Genomic DNA, 14,088 nt, shown 5'->3' on the forward strand with positions numbered 1-14,088 from the left:
GCTAAACTCTGTTCTATAAACAGTCGCAAAACAAAAGTGTTAAATGACTTGTTTTACCAGTGTTCAGTGGATGTTCTGTGTGAATTGTTCCACTTGTACATGTGTTTTTGATGTATCTGTGGGACGACGTGAGCTTCACGTCCAACTCCTCCGTCACCTTGATTCCTCAAGTATCAAGGGACTTGTTTTGAATGAAAACCTACAATAATATGAGTGACGTGATAGAAGTGTCAGTTTTATGACATTTTTAATCAGAGTGGCAAATACTGCCTTGTCGCTTGGCCTGTCTTGAGAGAAATCGTACAGATTTTGATAAAACCTTCTAATCCAGTAATCCTTGGGTCTGGCATGGTAAATTGCTGAGAAATGATGGCAGGCAGTATGCTTCCAATTCAAAGTGAGCTTTAAAGTCTTACATCCCCTCCCTTATACCCCAAACGATGAGACAACAGAAGGCATGTAATTACAATAGCAGTTTCAAGCCATTCATCCTCTATAATCCGATAGCAAGGAAAAGAACATCAAAACAAAATTTTCTTGAAACTGGAAGCTTCTTATGTGATTAAAAATGTACCACCTGTTTTATAACTAAAAGAACTGTCCTCTAAAAGATGGAAACCTGATTAGAAGAATGATAATATGAATAGTATGATGCAGCTATGTCCCTCTCCCCACATTGTTTTGGATGTATTCTAAATATTTTGTGTTTTTTGGTATAGTTTATAAAGGTTCATTTATGTGGTTTAAGAACACATTTGCAGTATTTATTTAAAATAGTACGGCATTACCCAGGATCTCATTCTTTTCACAAAGTATTTGTTTAAAAGAATACTAAGTATATGAAAGTCTCTGAAAATTGATGATAAATTTTAGCTTTTGAGTTTGGAGTCATCTTTTGGACTGTGTAAAACTATGATGTCTTTGAACTTTTAGCATCTAGAATAGCTTTTCATGAAAACCCGAGCTTGGAATAGATGAATTCATGTTCTTAGGTTCTTCATTTGGTGGATTCATGTTCTTAAATTCATTTGGTTAGATAAGCTTGTTCTTCAGAACCTCCCAGTTGTTTGTACGTCTGTCAGTCATTTTCCAGATCACTAGAATCAGGATTAGTACATGGGTTTCACAACTGTTAAAGTGAATGATAAGTTTCTTGAAGTCAGGAATTGTCGTATCTTTGTATGCCCCGTACAGTACCTTGATGAATGAATTCATTATCAAAGTATACTTCGGTAAAATCTAATATAAACTTTCTCTCTCTCACACACCCTAATAGTTAATGAGCTTTCACTAGATAAGATGAATTTTATTAATGTTCAGCTCTATCAGGTAAGTTCCATTATTGTCCTTATTTTACAGATGAGGAAACTGAGGCTTTTTTGGATGTTGATCTTCTGTGGATTTTGTAAAGTTGTGTATGCTTTCATTTGTTGATAAAGCCTTATAGTATTTCCAGAACTTAACCCTACAGGGTTAAAGTATTTATCGTACCGTTCAACAAAACACTGTTTACTGAAATAGAAACAATACTGTGCTCATTCTATTAGTTTTTCGTTTTTTTGTTTTAGTTTTTTAAAATTTTCAGGCATAGCTTTTGTAAATTTTCAGGCAGGATACAAAAGGAACACACGACAAGTCTGTGGTATTTTGCAGGGGGTTGGTGCTAAGCTATACTGAATGTTTGCTGGTGATGATATTCTACTGGTAGTTTAATTGTAGAATTTACAGATGAGAGTTTTAAAACTAGTGTCATCAGCAAAGAAGTCACTATGGCCTTAAACTTGGACAAGTCATTCAGCTTTTCCCTAGTTTCAAGCTATTTATGTATATAAAGAGATTGGACTAGGTCTTTAAAAATCTCTTCTTGTTGTTTGCTTTCAAGATATAGTTGAAACTATGAAACAGGATTAAGGTCACTGAAAGAAAGAAATGAGAAGAGAAACCAGAAAGCCGGGGGATGAGCATTGGTTGGTAACACTGCGTATTTTGAAGTGGTAGGAAGTCATCCTGATAGTGCTCTGCCATGGAAAGCAAGGGGAACATTTTTGAAGATGTGGTTTAATAAGACTGAAGGGGAAAGATCGTAGCAAACCTTACAGGACGTTTTCACCCTAATGTTGTATGGGGGCCTAAATGGTGGGGAGTTAAGAGAGAATGTATGAAAACCCCTTGGCACTGCATTTCACTCAGGACAATATTAGTTACGATCTTCTCTGATTCATTTCTCAGTACCATTAGAAATGTATAGTAGGTACTCCACAAATAATCATGAAATGATGGTATAATACATTGGCAATAGCAATAATACAGCCCTTGACTGAGTACCTACAATGTGCCAGCACTGTTACAAGCACTTTACCTGAATTCTCACTTTAATCCCCGCTGCATTTCTCTGAGGCAGATATAATTGCCGTGTCCCTACTTTACAGCCGAGGAAGCTGAGACACTAAGTAATACCTGACTCCAAATGAGAACACAGGTCATCAAAGGACACTTTGATGAAGTAAGGGAAGTATACTATATATTTTGATATAGACAGTTACCAAGTGGTTAATTAGATATTTCACTTATTTAGTAAATGCTTGTTATTTTATGGATGGTACTGAATAATTGAAGCACTACTTTGTTAGCTTTGAACCACTATCTTGAAATTCTATATCTGAGGTATATTAAGCCATAAAGCAGTGAGAATACGCAGAATTTATGTGTGTAAATAAGTACTAGTTCTCGAGAGAGGAATTTATATGCCACACGAGAATTTAAGACTTCATAACATCATTGCTGTTCTTAATAGTTTACCCAAATCTGCATTGTCTATCTTAGTCACTCACCTTATTCTCAGGGTTTGGCTCTGATTCGATTTTGGCTATTTCCTGCAATCAAACCCAACCTCAAAAGATGAGGATTACTCAAAAAGCTGAAATTTTTACAGTTTGTAGTTCCAAGGCACAAAACAGAAATAAAAATATCCTGACTAGAAGCCATCAAAGTATCATTCTACCGTATTTAGTTTAAGGAAAGAAGAATGCCCTACTTAGAGCCAAAAATAAAGATTGGTCAATATATGAAATTTTACAGGGTTTTACCAATATCTTTTAATGGAGAAAAATGCAACTGAGGTATGATCCTGGGCACATTCTAGACATTTGTTTATGCTTTAAATACATGTTCCTGGTGCTTACTGTAAATATTACAGCTCCCCTTCTACCTACCTGAAAGCCAGCCATTTTTATGTTAATAACACAAATCTCAGTAGATATAGGGATTATTAGGATTTGGGATATATTGAATTATAAGGCAACATATTTAGGCTATACTTTTGGGAAATTAACTTAAGCAGTGAAATAATCCTGATTTAAATTTCGTGGTAAACCAAATGTGTAATATTTGCTCTAACGGTTTGGAAGAAGCAGTCTAGCACCAAAGAGCAAACAGTAGGAATATCTGAATTTTTTTTAATGACAGAAATATGTTTAGCCAAAGAAATAGGTTTTAAAAGTTGATGGCACTCAGCTATGAAGTCACATTTTAAAGCACTGTACATTGTACAGTTGGTAACCAACTTTCTAACTTGTAATACTTATTTTGACAGTCTTGTGCCTTTGGAACAGGACTAAAAGTCCTAGAATATATTGAAATAATTAAAAAAATTTTTTATTGGAGTATAGTTGATTTACAATGTTGTGTTAGTTTCTGCTGTACAGCAAAGTGAATAGCTGTACATATATATATCTCTACTCTTTATTAGATTCTCTTCCCATATAGGTCATTATAGAGTATTGAGGAGGGTTCCTTGTGCTATTAGTTATCTGTTTTATATATAGTAGTATATGTTGCCCCCAATCTCTCATTTATCCCTCCCCCCCTTTAATTTCCATTTCTTTCTCAGTTTTTTACAGCTTCATAGTGAAGAGAGGAAAATTAAGTGGATGGCTGTTGTCGCAGAAAGTGAGACTTTATCTAGGATGGTTGTAACCTGCAGCTTTGGAGCGTAACTTTTCCCTAGCAGGAGGTGCTACAGAGAGATAACCACTTGTACTTCAGACTGTGCTTCATGGTGCTTCATATTTGAGCTGCTCTTAGTATGCTGGCAGAGAGGCCCATTGCTGCTCTTGATTCTATGTTAGGTTATGAAGGAGTGGAAGGATGGAGAAGTAGAGAAACATTTAAGCAGGGTCAGGGTGGGTAGGTTCTGAGAATACGGGAGAAAAAAGGAATTTGGATAAATATTTTTGATTGCTTGTTTTAGTTTTATGAAGGGGCGGCAATAAAAGAAATAAAACCAGTCTGTATACACCAACCAGAAATTTCCCTAGTTGCCCACAACCATTGGGTCCAGAAAGTAGGTAGGAAGTTGGAGTATGATGTATGAGATAATTGAGTTTGGCCTTGCTCTGGAGATGAGGACAGTTAACTTTACCAAGTGCTTTTGAGTCAGGCACTACTTTAAGTCCTTTCTTTACAACAGTCCTACAAAGTAGAACCTGTTATTATCATATTATTCTCTCATAATATAATACTATATATTCCCTCACGTATGAGGGAGCAGAGTAGAGAGAGGATTTAGCTGTGGTCTTAGTAGAGATTGTTACTAGGTTAACTTGATTAGCTCTGTATTGATTTTGCATAAGGAAGGAATAACAGTAAATCGATAAATTATGATTAAAAAAGGGGTTTTCTTTCTCCTCTCAAAGAAAAAGTGCATGATCATGGTTCTGTTTAAAATACTGAAAAACTAGAAACAACCTAGATGTAAAACAACCTAGAGGTGAATACTTAAATGCTATACATACAATGTTTTATTATGTTTCTATCAGAATTACTAAATGGACTATGTTGATACCTGTAAAAGATGCATTAAAAATGGTAAGTGAAACCCTACAAATTTATATCCACACTGACAATTTAAAAAGCAGATCTGTATAGCACCTTACAACAAAGAAATACATATCTGTATTAATACAACTTTGAGAAGCTGACAAAAGGCAGACAGAGCAGGGAGTAGAAAGTGACAAATGTGTTCTGGAAAGCAATGTTGACCATTTGGGTAAAGGAGACAGTTAATTTAGAAGACAAGGATTAATGTAAGAATACCAAGAGAAGGTCAAGTGAAGGACTCTTGTCCTATGTTAAATGTTCCAGAAGATTTCTAGGAACAGAACTCTGCGCCCTAGAAATGGAACATTTTCCAGGGAAATTGTAGAGCGGCATTTTCCCTAAGTGCTTTTTGCAAAATTGTTTATAAAGGTTAATAGGTGTTACATGTAACAAATAAAAGTGTTTGTAGTGAAGCAAATTTGGGAAACCCTAGGCTTCATTCAGTCAGATTCTTCTGTGTACGATGTGTCAGCACTTTTAGTACGATGAGCATTTTCCAGGTGAGTGGTGGTGGTGAGGGGTACATTGTAAAGTGCAGCATTTCATAAACTCATGCGCCTGAGACCACAGAACTGTTTGGTTCTTGTTACGGGAATAGGCGTTCTGCAGAAGACACTTTAGGAAGCATACTGGAATGTTCCTGGAGGCGTCCATGAGCAGGCAGGAGGGGTGCCCATGTGGCTCTCTGTGGGTGGGTAAGTACCTGAGGAGGTACTAAGTTAACGTGTATCTTAGAGGGACTGTCCTAAAGTCAGGGGTGATTGCAAGTCTTTGCCATCGCAATTTTTGCTTTTGGATAAAAATTCATGAAAATAAATGCTCTGGCTAATCTAAAAGTAATCTTTATTTTTAATATCAGAAGTATGCTGTATGGAGAAGTCAAATGAAAATCTGCATTTGATTTGATTTTAATCTGTTAGGATTTAAGATAAGCTTATTATGAATATGTAAAGATACAGCATATAACTCTTGGCTGGTTTCAGGGAACTGGCAGATGAATAATGGATGAAGATTATATTTGTATTTAAGTATAACTGATAGAAATCTCCACATCTTCTCTCCCCCTCACTCCTCAGCCCCACTAGATTTCCTCCCCACTCCCCGCTTCACGGTTGTCAACAACCTGCATGAGCTGACCGGAGCCAGTGGCCATTTCCATCGTCAGTTCATTGGACTTCTTTGCATCACCCTGCGCAGTTGTCTACTCCCTCCCCCGGAAACACTCTCCTCTCTTGGCTTCGGCAACATTACACTCACCTGCATTTGGTCTTTCGCTGTTTGCTTTGCAGGTTCCTCTGTTGACTTCTAAATGGTTTATACCTGAGGGCTCAGTGGTGGATCCCCTTTTCCTCAGCGAGACGCTGAAGGGTTTTCAGCAGTAGTCACGTGATTAGTGTGTCAGAAGGGTTATTCTGGTGACAGTGTAAAGGAGCAGTTTGAGGGATATGGGACTGGAGGCAGACAGGCAAGTTTAGAGGCTAAGGAGTTGCTGGATGAAGATGAGGGGATGGGACAGACAGCTGGCAGAGGGAGAGGAGGGACCCGATTCCAGAGAGTTTAAAAACACTATTTGGTGGGAAGAGGGAATATGATTTATAGATTTCTGCTAGTTTGCAGAACTTGGTAGGTAGATGGAAGTGTTGTTGACTAATTTAGAGGGACTGGTGAGGACACATTTTAAGAGGAAAGATGATCTCTTTTGAAATTACTGAGTTTGAAGTAATGGTAGGAGATACATATTTATGATAAGTATTAGATGAATAGGATAGATGAGTATTCATGGTAAGAATCAGAGGTCCACTCATTACTGTGTAAATGCTGATTAACATACAAGTAGTTAGGACCCAGGGCAGGACATGCAGAGGGAGAAAGACAGCCAAGGATAGAACGCTGGGGAGCACACATGTGTAGGGAGATGTTTGTGAAAGAGAAGTCTCTACAAATATGACCAAGAGGGAATAGTCAGAGAGGTGGGAAAGACAACAGTGCTGACTTTCAAAGAGAAGGAAATAACTCAGAGGTGTCCTGTGCCATGGAGACCACTTTGTTAATAACGCAAAAGAAATGGTCCTTCCGTCATAAGGTATAATTAGTTTCCATGACTAAAGACTATACTTCCAACCCTAGCTAATTGTTTTGAAAATATCTGATCTTAGAGGGGAAGGGATAAATGGATATGTGGTTGGATCAATTCAAATTGTTTCCTACCTCTGGAAAATCAATTCAGTACACCAGTGTATTGGGAGGGCTGTATGTTTTCATGTAAACTAACATACTGTTTATCTTTACTGTATATCATACAGTGAAATTGTAGAGCACTGTATTTGATAGTTTTATTACCTATCATACAGTGAACATACTGATAGTTAAGATTTTTATTAAAGTAGCATGCTTTTAATATCATGTCTATTAGCACAGGTATGACAGTTTACGGAAGATGTGGCATCTAGGGAAGGCAGCTATCCTTGGTACCATCTCAGTTCAGTAGCTGGTCCTTAGTTTTGATCAGGCTCTGGGGATGCACTCATGTTAACCCAACTCATAAGATACTTGTTTACAAAAAAACACCAGAATGCCAATTTAAAAATTACACAGCGAAACATAACTAAGCAGATAAGCTATTCATGCTTGCTGATCTCTGTGGGAAAACTTCATAACAGAGTTGAAATATAAGCAGAAGGCTGTTGGGCAAACATGGGGTCTGAGCAGGGCAACTGACTGGATAATCTTATTTTGAAGGTGGAAGAAGAAAATGTGCTTGTGTACTGTATTCAGAGTCCTATTCTGGGTACTGTAAGTAAGACTTAGCTGTCAGTGAGCACCTATGGTGAGTAGGTGGTGTGTAGGGTAGAGAGACAAGTAAGTCTGTCTGCACTGAAGGACCTAACCATCGACTATGAGGCCAGGTGCATCCCCGCCCCCCTCAAGCCTAATGATAAAGAACTGCCGTTACATCTTCCTCTAAGGGAACTGCCATGAGTGATCTGTAATGCTTTGTGTTAGTACATAATGTTTACTGCAAATGGTTTTTGAAATGCATTGGAATGATATAATAATTTTTCTTTGAATTTGCAGGTTCTCCTGAAAAGAAAGTTGAACATTCATCCATGAATCAAGAAAATAGCACTGAAAACCCTATCAAGAATACAAAAGCAAGCCCAGTATCTAAAGACCACCGGACTGGAAAGAAAACCTCAGAGAATTCATCAGTACACGGTCAACTGCAGAAGGGGAACGATGAATCTGAGAGTGATTTTGAATCAGATCCCCCTTCTCCTAAGAGCAGCGAAGAGGAAGAGCAAGAGGATGAAGAAGTTCTTCAGGGAGAACAAGGAGATTTTAACGATGACGATACTGAGCCGGAAAATCTGGGTCACAGGCCTCTGCTTATGGATTCTGAAGATGAGGAAGAAGAAGAGAAACACAGCTCCGATTCGGATTACGAGCAGGCCAAAGCCAAGTATAGCGACGCCAGCGCGGTCTACAGAGACACATCTGGCAGCGGAGCGATCCAGGATCCTAGTGCAGCAGTCCTCACGCCCACCCAGTTACCCTCGGACGTCGGGGCGGGGACTCCCAGACCGGAGTTTGATGTCTTTGGCGCCGTCCCCTTCTTTGCTGCACGTGCTCAACAGCCCCGCCAAGGGGAGCCGGAGAAGGACCCCTCCCCCGAGAGCCGGCTTCGCGCCGTGGGGCTGGAGCCCGAGGAGTTCGATGTCTTCACCAAGGCGCCCTTCAGCAAGAAGGTGCCCGTGCCCGACGCGCCTGCGCTCCCCGCTCGTCCGCAGTGTGTGGATATATTTGGCTCCACTCCGTTCCAGCCCTTGCCCACATCAGCAAGTAAAAGCGACAGCAACGAGGACCTTTTTGGGCTGGTGCCCTTTGAGGAGATAACCGGCAGTCAGCAGCAAAAAGTCAAGCAGCGCAGCTTGCAGAAACTGTCCTCCCGCCAGAGGCGCACGAAGCAGGAGGCGGCCAAGAGTAACGGGAAGCGGCACCACGGCACGCCCACCGGTGCCAAAAAGCCGGCCAAACCCGCCTACCGCACCCCAGAGAGGGCCCGCAGGCACAAGAGGGTGGGCCGCCGGGACTCCCAGAGCAGCAATGAATTTCTGACCATCTCGGACTCCAAGGAGAACATCAGCGTTGCCCTGACCGACGGGAAGGACAGAGGGCACGTCCTGCAAGCCGATGAGGGTCTGTTGGACCCCTTTGGGGCCAAGCCGTTCCACCCTCCGGACCTGCCGTGGCACCCCCCGCATCAGGGCCTGAGCGACATCCGTGCCGACCACAACCCTGTCCTGCCCGGGCGGCCCAGGCCGAATTCACTCCACGGGTCGTTCCCCGGGGCAGATGCGTTGAAAATGGATGATTTTGGTGCCGTGCCCTTTACAGAACTCGTGGTGCAAAGCGTCACCTCACATCAGTCCCAACAGGCCCAGCCAGTCGAATTGGACCCATTCGGTGCTGCTCCGTTTCCTTCTAAACAGTAGATAACTTCTGACTCTTGTTATTAACTCCTGTTTCAAAGAAAAAAGTATGAATAGTTTTATGAATTTGAAAGAAAATTTATTTGTATAGCTCTTTATATCATTCATTCTTACAGGTCAATCAGAATAGGTGATTTTTAAATAAACCAAATAGAAAAAGGAAGTATCTGCACAGGGTAGCAACTCCACGTCTCTTCCACGCAGGAGCAAAGGGAGTGAAATGGCAAGCTCTAACCTGGGGTTTCAGCTGCAGACGTGAAGGCACAGAAATCCAGGGAAAGTGTGTGGGCCCTTTCCAGTCGTGTAGTCCCTGAAAAGGGACTGGAAAGCTGCAGCTTTATTTTTATAACAGAATGTCACTTTTGTGTGTGTATCCGAGGCTCATTCCAGAATCCAGCATTTAAAACTAAGGTTGTTTGTACATACACAAGTTGCATTTGTGGATTTTTTTTTTTAAGGTCTCTTCTAATTTCCACATTGGGGGAAAAAAATCCACTTCTCATAAAGAATGAGAAAGTTATTATTTGGAGAGTGCAGAGATTTTAGTCCTTACACCTTTCTCTACAAAGCGGAGCCAGAGGTCACTGACTGTTGTGCCTAAAACTGTTTCATTTAAAAAAACAAGTGCCATTAATATGGAATATCTATGTAGACACCTTGAACAAAAACTAAGGAGAGATATCTGACAGGTGGAAAAATGTAGAGAAAAAAGGATACAAAGAAAAAGCCACTCTGCTTCAGGAACACTTTATGTTCTGGTGTTGAATGGCTTCTTGCTCAAAACTTACCATGTCCCTAGTAAAGCAGATTATTGGAAAAACTGGGAGTGAGGACAAGGGTCATATAGAAATTTTATTTTAGGGAAAAATATGTAGCTAAAACCCTGAGTTTTTGAGACGTTTACAATGTAAAATCATGTTGCATTTACTAATGTGCTTTATTAAATTACCACCTTCGCCAACTATTCCCCAAGTCGTGAGCAGCAATTTCTGAGTTAGGTCTGGAGGGTGGAGTAGTTTTAATAAAGCGCACAGAACAGCGAAACCCACAAAGCCTTACCGGCAGGACTTGCGCATCCTGCCGCGAATACCTCTGCACTAGTAACACAAGATCTGAGAGTGGCTGTGAGGTGTCAGATGACCAGGGGCTAGCATCTCCACTCTGCTAGTTAGCTGATTGTGTCTTTAGTGAAAAGAGCCCAGCTACCAAATTGCCTTTTTTTTTAACATCACAAATCCTAATTAGAAACTTGAGGTTTTATAGAAGTTGTTTAATAAGATAGAAATCACGTCTATGAATTAATGTGAATAGAGTATGTGTGCTTCCTGTGTCTCCAACTATTTTAAGTTATAATTAACTGTCCTTCCCTATCAAATTAACATTTAGAGGTTTCTAGAACCATTAAAGCTATTTACAAAAAAAGGGTGAAAACTCTTTTCAACTGGCACTCACTCTCCTCGATTGCTCTATTTTAAGTTAACTCTCTTTGAGCCCAATTAAAATGTATTTTATGAGTAATCTTAATAGAATCTCTTAATTATAGTGCCCCAGTTGGGTTGAGCTATTTGCCTGTTTTTTCACAGTTCTAAATTTGGGAAGAAGCAAAGTATATGTAACTAAACCATCTATTTTTTTTATTGCTTCTCTCTTTTTTATGTTTTAAATCAGATACAACTTTCGTGGACAAAGGGGGAAGCAGTATGTGAATCAGAGTGAAGCAGAGGCAGACCAAGCATGACATTCATTACTGCTTAAAAGCTGTACTTTTAGAGCCCAAGTGCACCAGTTACTTGTCCTTGTGCCAAAGGCAAATATTATGTTTGCACCTTTTTTTTTTTTTTCTGATTCTCAGGTTGATTAATACTGCTAATGCAAATGCTCAAGTAGATGTGCTTGAAAACTTTACAAAGTAGATTCAAGTGATACTTTCTTTTAAAAGTGAAGAGTTGATGATTACACATAGTAAATTCATGAACTACAGTAGGTTTGTATCAAACAGAATCTGTTTTTTAATGAAATCTGTTGGTTGATGTATACACAGTATGCTTCTTTGACTATTTTAGTCCTTAGCCTTGGTCTCTGCTAGACCTCATGAGTTTCTTAATTTAGAAGGGGTAGAGATGAACTAGTATGGTTTCCTTGGGATGTAAACATGAAATACCTAGAGTCTGTCTGATACCAAGGCCTTGCTTACAGTTGTTTTTCAATACACTGAATAATTTTAAATGATTTAGATACTGATAGACACTTTGGCTTATAATGCTGGATAAATCCTAAGGAAACACTTTGACACTGTTTAAAATATTTACCTTCTTATGTTTATTATATCACAGCCCAGTGACTTTTCTCTTGAGATTATAGCTCAGAAGAGACATTTAGGACTTAATAGGGGACCCAATGGGAGAGAAATGGGGAGATTCCTTTGTGTTGAAGTAGAGGCATTTTCCCAAGGAGTACAGGATTAGGGTTGCTTTCCATTTCCCATCATGTTTTCCCACTACTGTTAGGATGTAAGTCACTCCACACAGCTGATGCCCAGGTAATTCCCTTATGAGAATTATGAGAATAAAGCTCACAAGATGTGTGAAAGAGCTTAACACACACTTGGTACACAGCACTCAGTAAAAGTTTGGCTCTATTGTGGGATGGTCCAATTCTTGCTTAAGGAAGGAAAGTTGAAAAGAAATCATGTTCCTATTAATCAGTTGTCTTCTGTGCTTCTTTAGCATGTAAAGTAGTCATAACTCTAAACCTGTAATACTTGAACATCACTAAGGGAAGTAAAATATTATGAAGCTAGCAAAAGTCTGAGGCCAAAGTTATTTCTGTCCTAACAGCTTTAATAATGCTTATTGATTTTGAATCATCTTTTTAAAAGTGGACCATTTGCTTATTTTAATATTATCACTTCAGCAAAATGTTAGTGTTAAAAAGATCAGTTTTTATGGCACTGAGGAATGTATCTGCTAAGACACAAAAGTTGCTTGGTATAGATATTAGGCAGAGGAGGAGAGGTTTAACTGACTAGAATGTTTATTCAAAAGTATACATCGGGAAAGTGTGATCCTTCCACTGACGCGCCCCATCCCTGTGTGTGTGTGTGTGTGTGTGTGTGTGTGTGTGTGTGTGTGTGTGTGTACGTGGACACAGTTACGACATTATTTGGAATTGTAGATAGAAGCAGCTTTTGATCCTACCCTGTTTATTGTTTGACAGTGATAGACTGCTGTCCTCATCTTGCTGGTGGGAAATACTAAGGTGGAGCCCCTCCTCTACTCTGGTGTTCATCCGGCAGAGTAGTCTTCCTACTATCCAGCCTCTCTGCTTGGTTTATTTTAGGTTGTGGTACTTCATATCAGCATTGCTAGAAGGTACACGTGTATTAGTATCACTAGTTCTGAGGAGTTTGGGTACATTTGTTTTAATATATATAGAATGTGCAGTAAACATTTTCTTCCTTTTTTTTTTTCTTTTTTTTTTTTTAGCAAAATTACGCATCATTTTAGGTCCAATGTTGAGCTGACAGATCTACTGTGAGAATAACATAATGATAGTTTATTTGAAAACTTTTATACACAGTGGTGTTTATATATTAGGGTAAATATATAGACGCACACATGCTTGTACATGTTACACCTCTCTACTGTGGAGTTAATGTGAATTTTTAAATTTTAAATGGAATTGCAACCACAATCATTACTAAAGGAACATTCACTCCTGGTGAGGGTTTACAAAAGCCACTAAAAGAATAAGGTAGACAGATGAAAATGCAAACGGCCATCATTTGGGGTTATTTTTATTTAAAAATTTATTGTACTACTTTTAAAAGAGAATTGTTTTTATTCCTATGCTCTTTTTGTGATTGAAAAGTCATCTAATAGTAAGCAGAATAGTAATAGTAAGCTACTTTTTAATTGCTGGCAAACAGCTTTAAGTGCACTTTCTTTGATTACACTTCCATTTTTTGTTAAACTTGAATTTTCTGAAGCCTTTTATGTACCACTAAGCAAATAACTTTAACTTTTAATAAACCTGATTTACATCTTTATTATATTTCTAATTGTTGAAAACATACTTTCTAAAGTAAGTTAACTTCAGTCCTCACATACAGCTGGAAAACTGTTATGAGACAGAATCAGTTGCTTTTTTTTTTTCTTCCTATATCTAATTAAGCACTAACTGATTTTAGTACTATATTGCCTTTACATTGCTTATTCTTATTGACTGAATCCTGTCCCTCATTCACTTCGTTTTGTTTGAAATTTAAAGTTATTTTCTTACTGTATTTATCATACCTACTGTTTTAATAATCTGCTTTCTTTAAATGCAATAAATCCCAAATGGATTGCATATTCTTTATAATCAGTGACTTCAGAGTTTTTCATTATTTGTCATCTTATTAAAAGTTTTGGATGCAAACTTCTAGTCAGTTCTTTCATTTACACCACAGACATTAAGCACCTATTATGCAGCAGCTAATGGAATAGAAAAATGAGTAAGATTAGATCTCTCTTCTAAGGCGCTCACAGTTTTGGATTTAAGTAAGCAAACACATTTTGACCTAGCAGTTATACTAAAAAAACAATAACACAACTTGTTCAGGGATTACAATTACTGATACTTACAATGATGAAGGTATGGCAAAAACATAAGACTTTGAAGTACCTTTTGAATGTTTGGCATAGTTTTTGCATTACATATAATTTATTTTTTAAACTCT

General features: G+C 38.7%; 1 protein-coding gene across 2 annotated transcripts in view; it reads left to right on the forward strand.

Annotated features, from left to right (window-relative positions):
* BMP2K (BMP2 inducible kinase) overlaps positions 1-13,776 on the forward strand; it is a gene marked incomplete at its 5' end in the record, with an annotated part of 126,504 nt that extends 112,728 nt beyond the window's left edge. For both annotated transcript variants that reach the window (XM_082837594.1, XM_082837592.1), the window contains one exon: positions 7,954-13,776. In XM_082837594.1, the coding sequence (XP_082693720.1) occupies positions 7,954-9,371 (1,418 nt within the window). In that variant the 3' untranslated portion in view covers positions 9,372-13,776. The remainder of the gene's footprint in view (positions 1-7,953) is intronic.
* Between the last annotated feature and the right edge of the window lie 312 nt (positions 13,777-14,088).

The sequence above is a fragment of the Leucopleurus acutus genome, assembly GCF_964270905.1.
Source record: "Leucopleurus acutus genome assembly, chromosome: 4".
In the NCBI taxonomy this organism is placed as follows: Eukaryota; Metazoa; Chordata; class Mammalia; order Artiodactyla; family Delphinidae; genus Leucopleurus; species Leucopleurus acutus.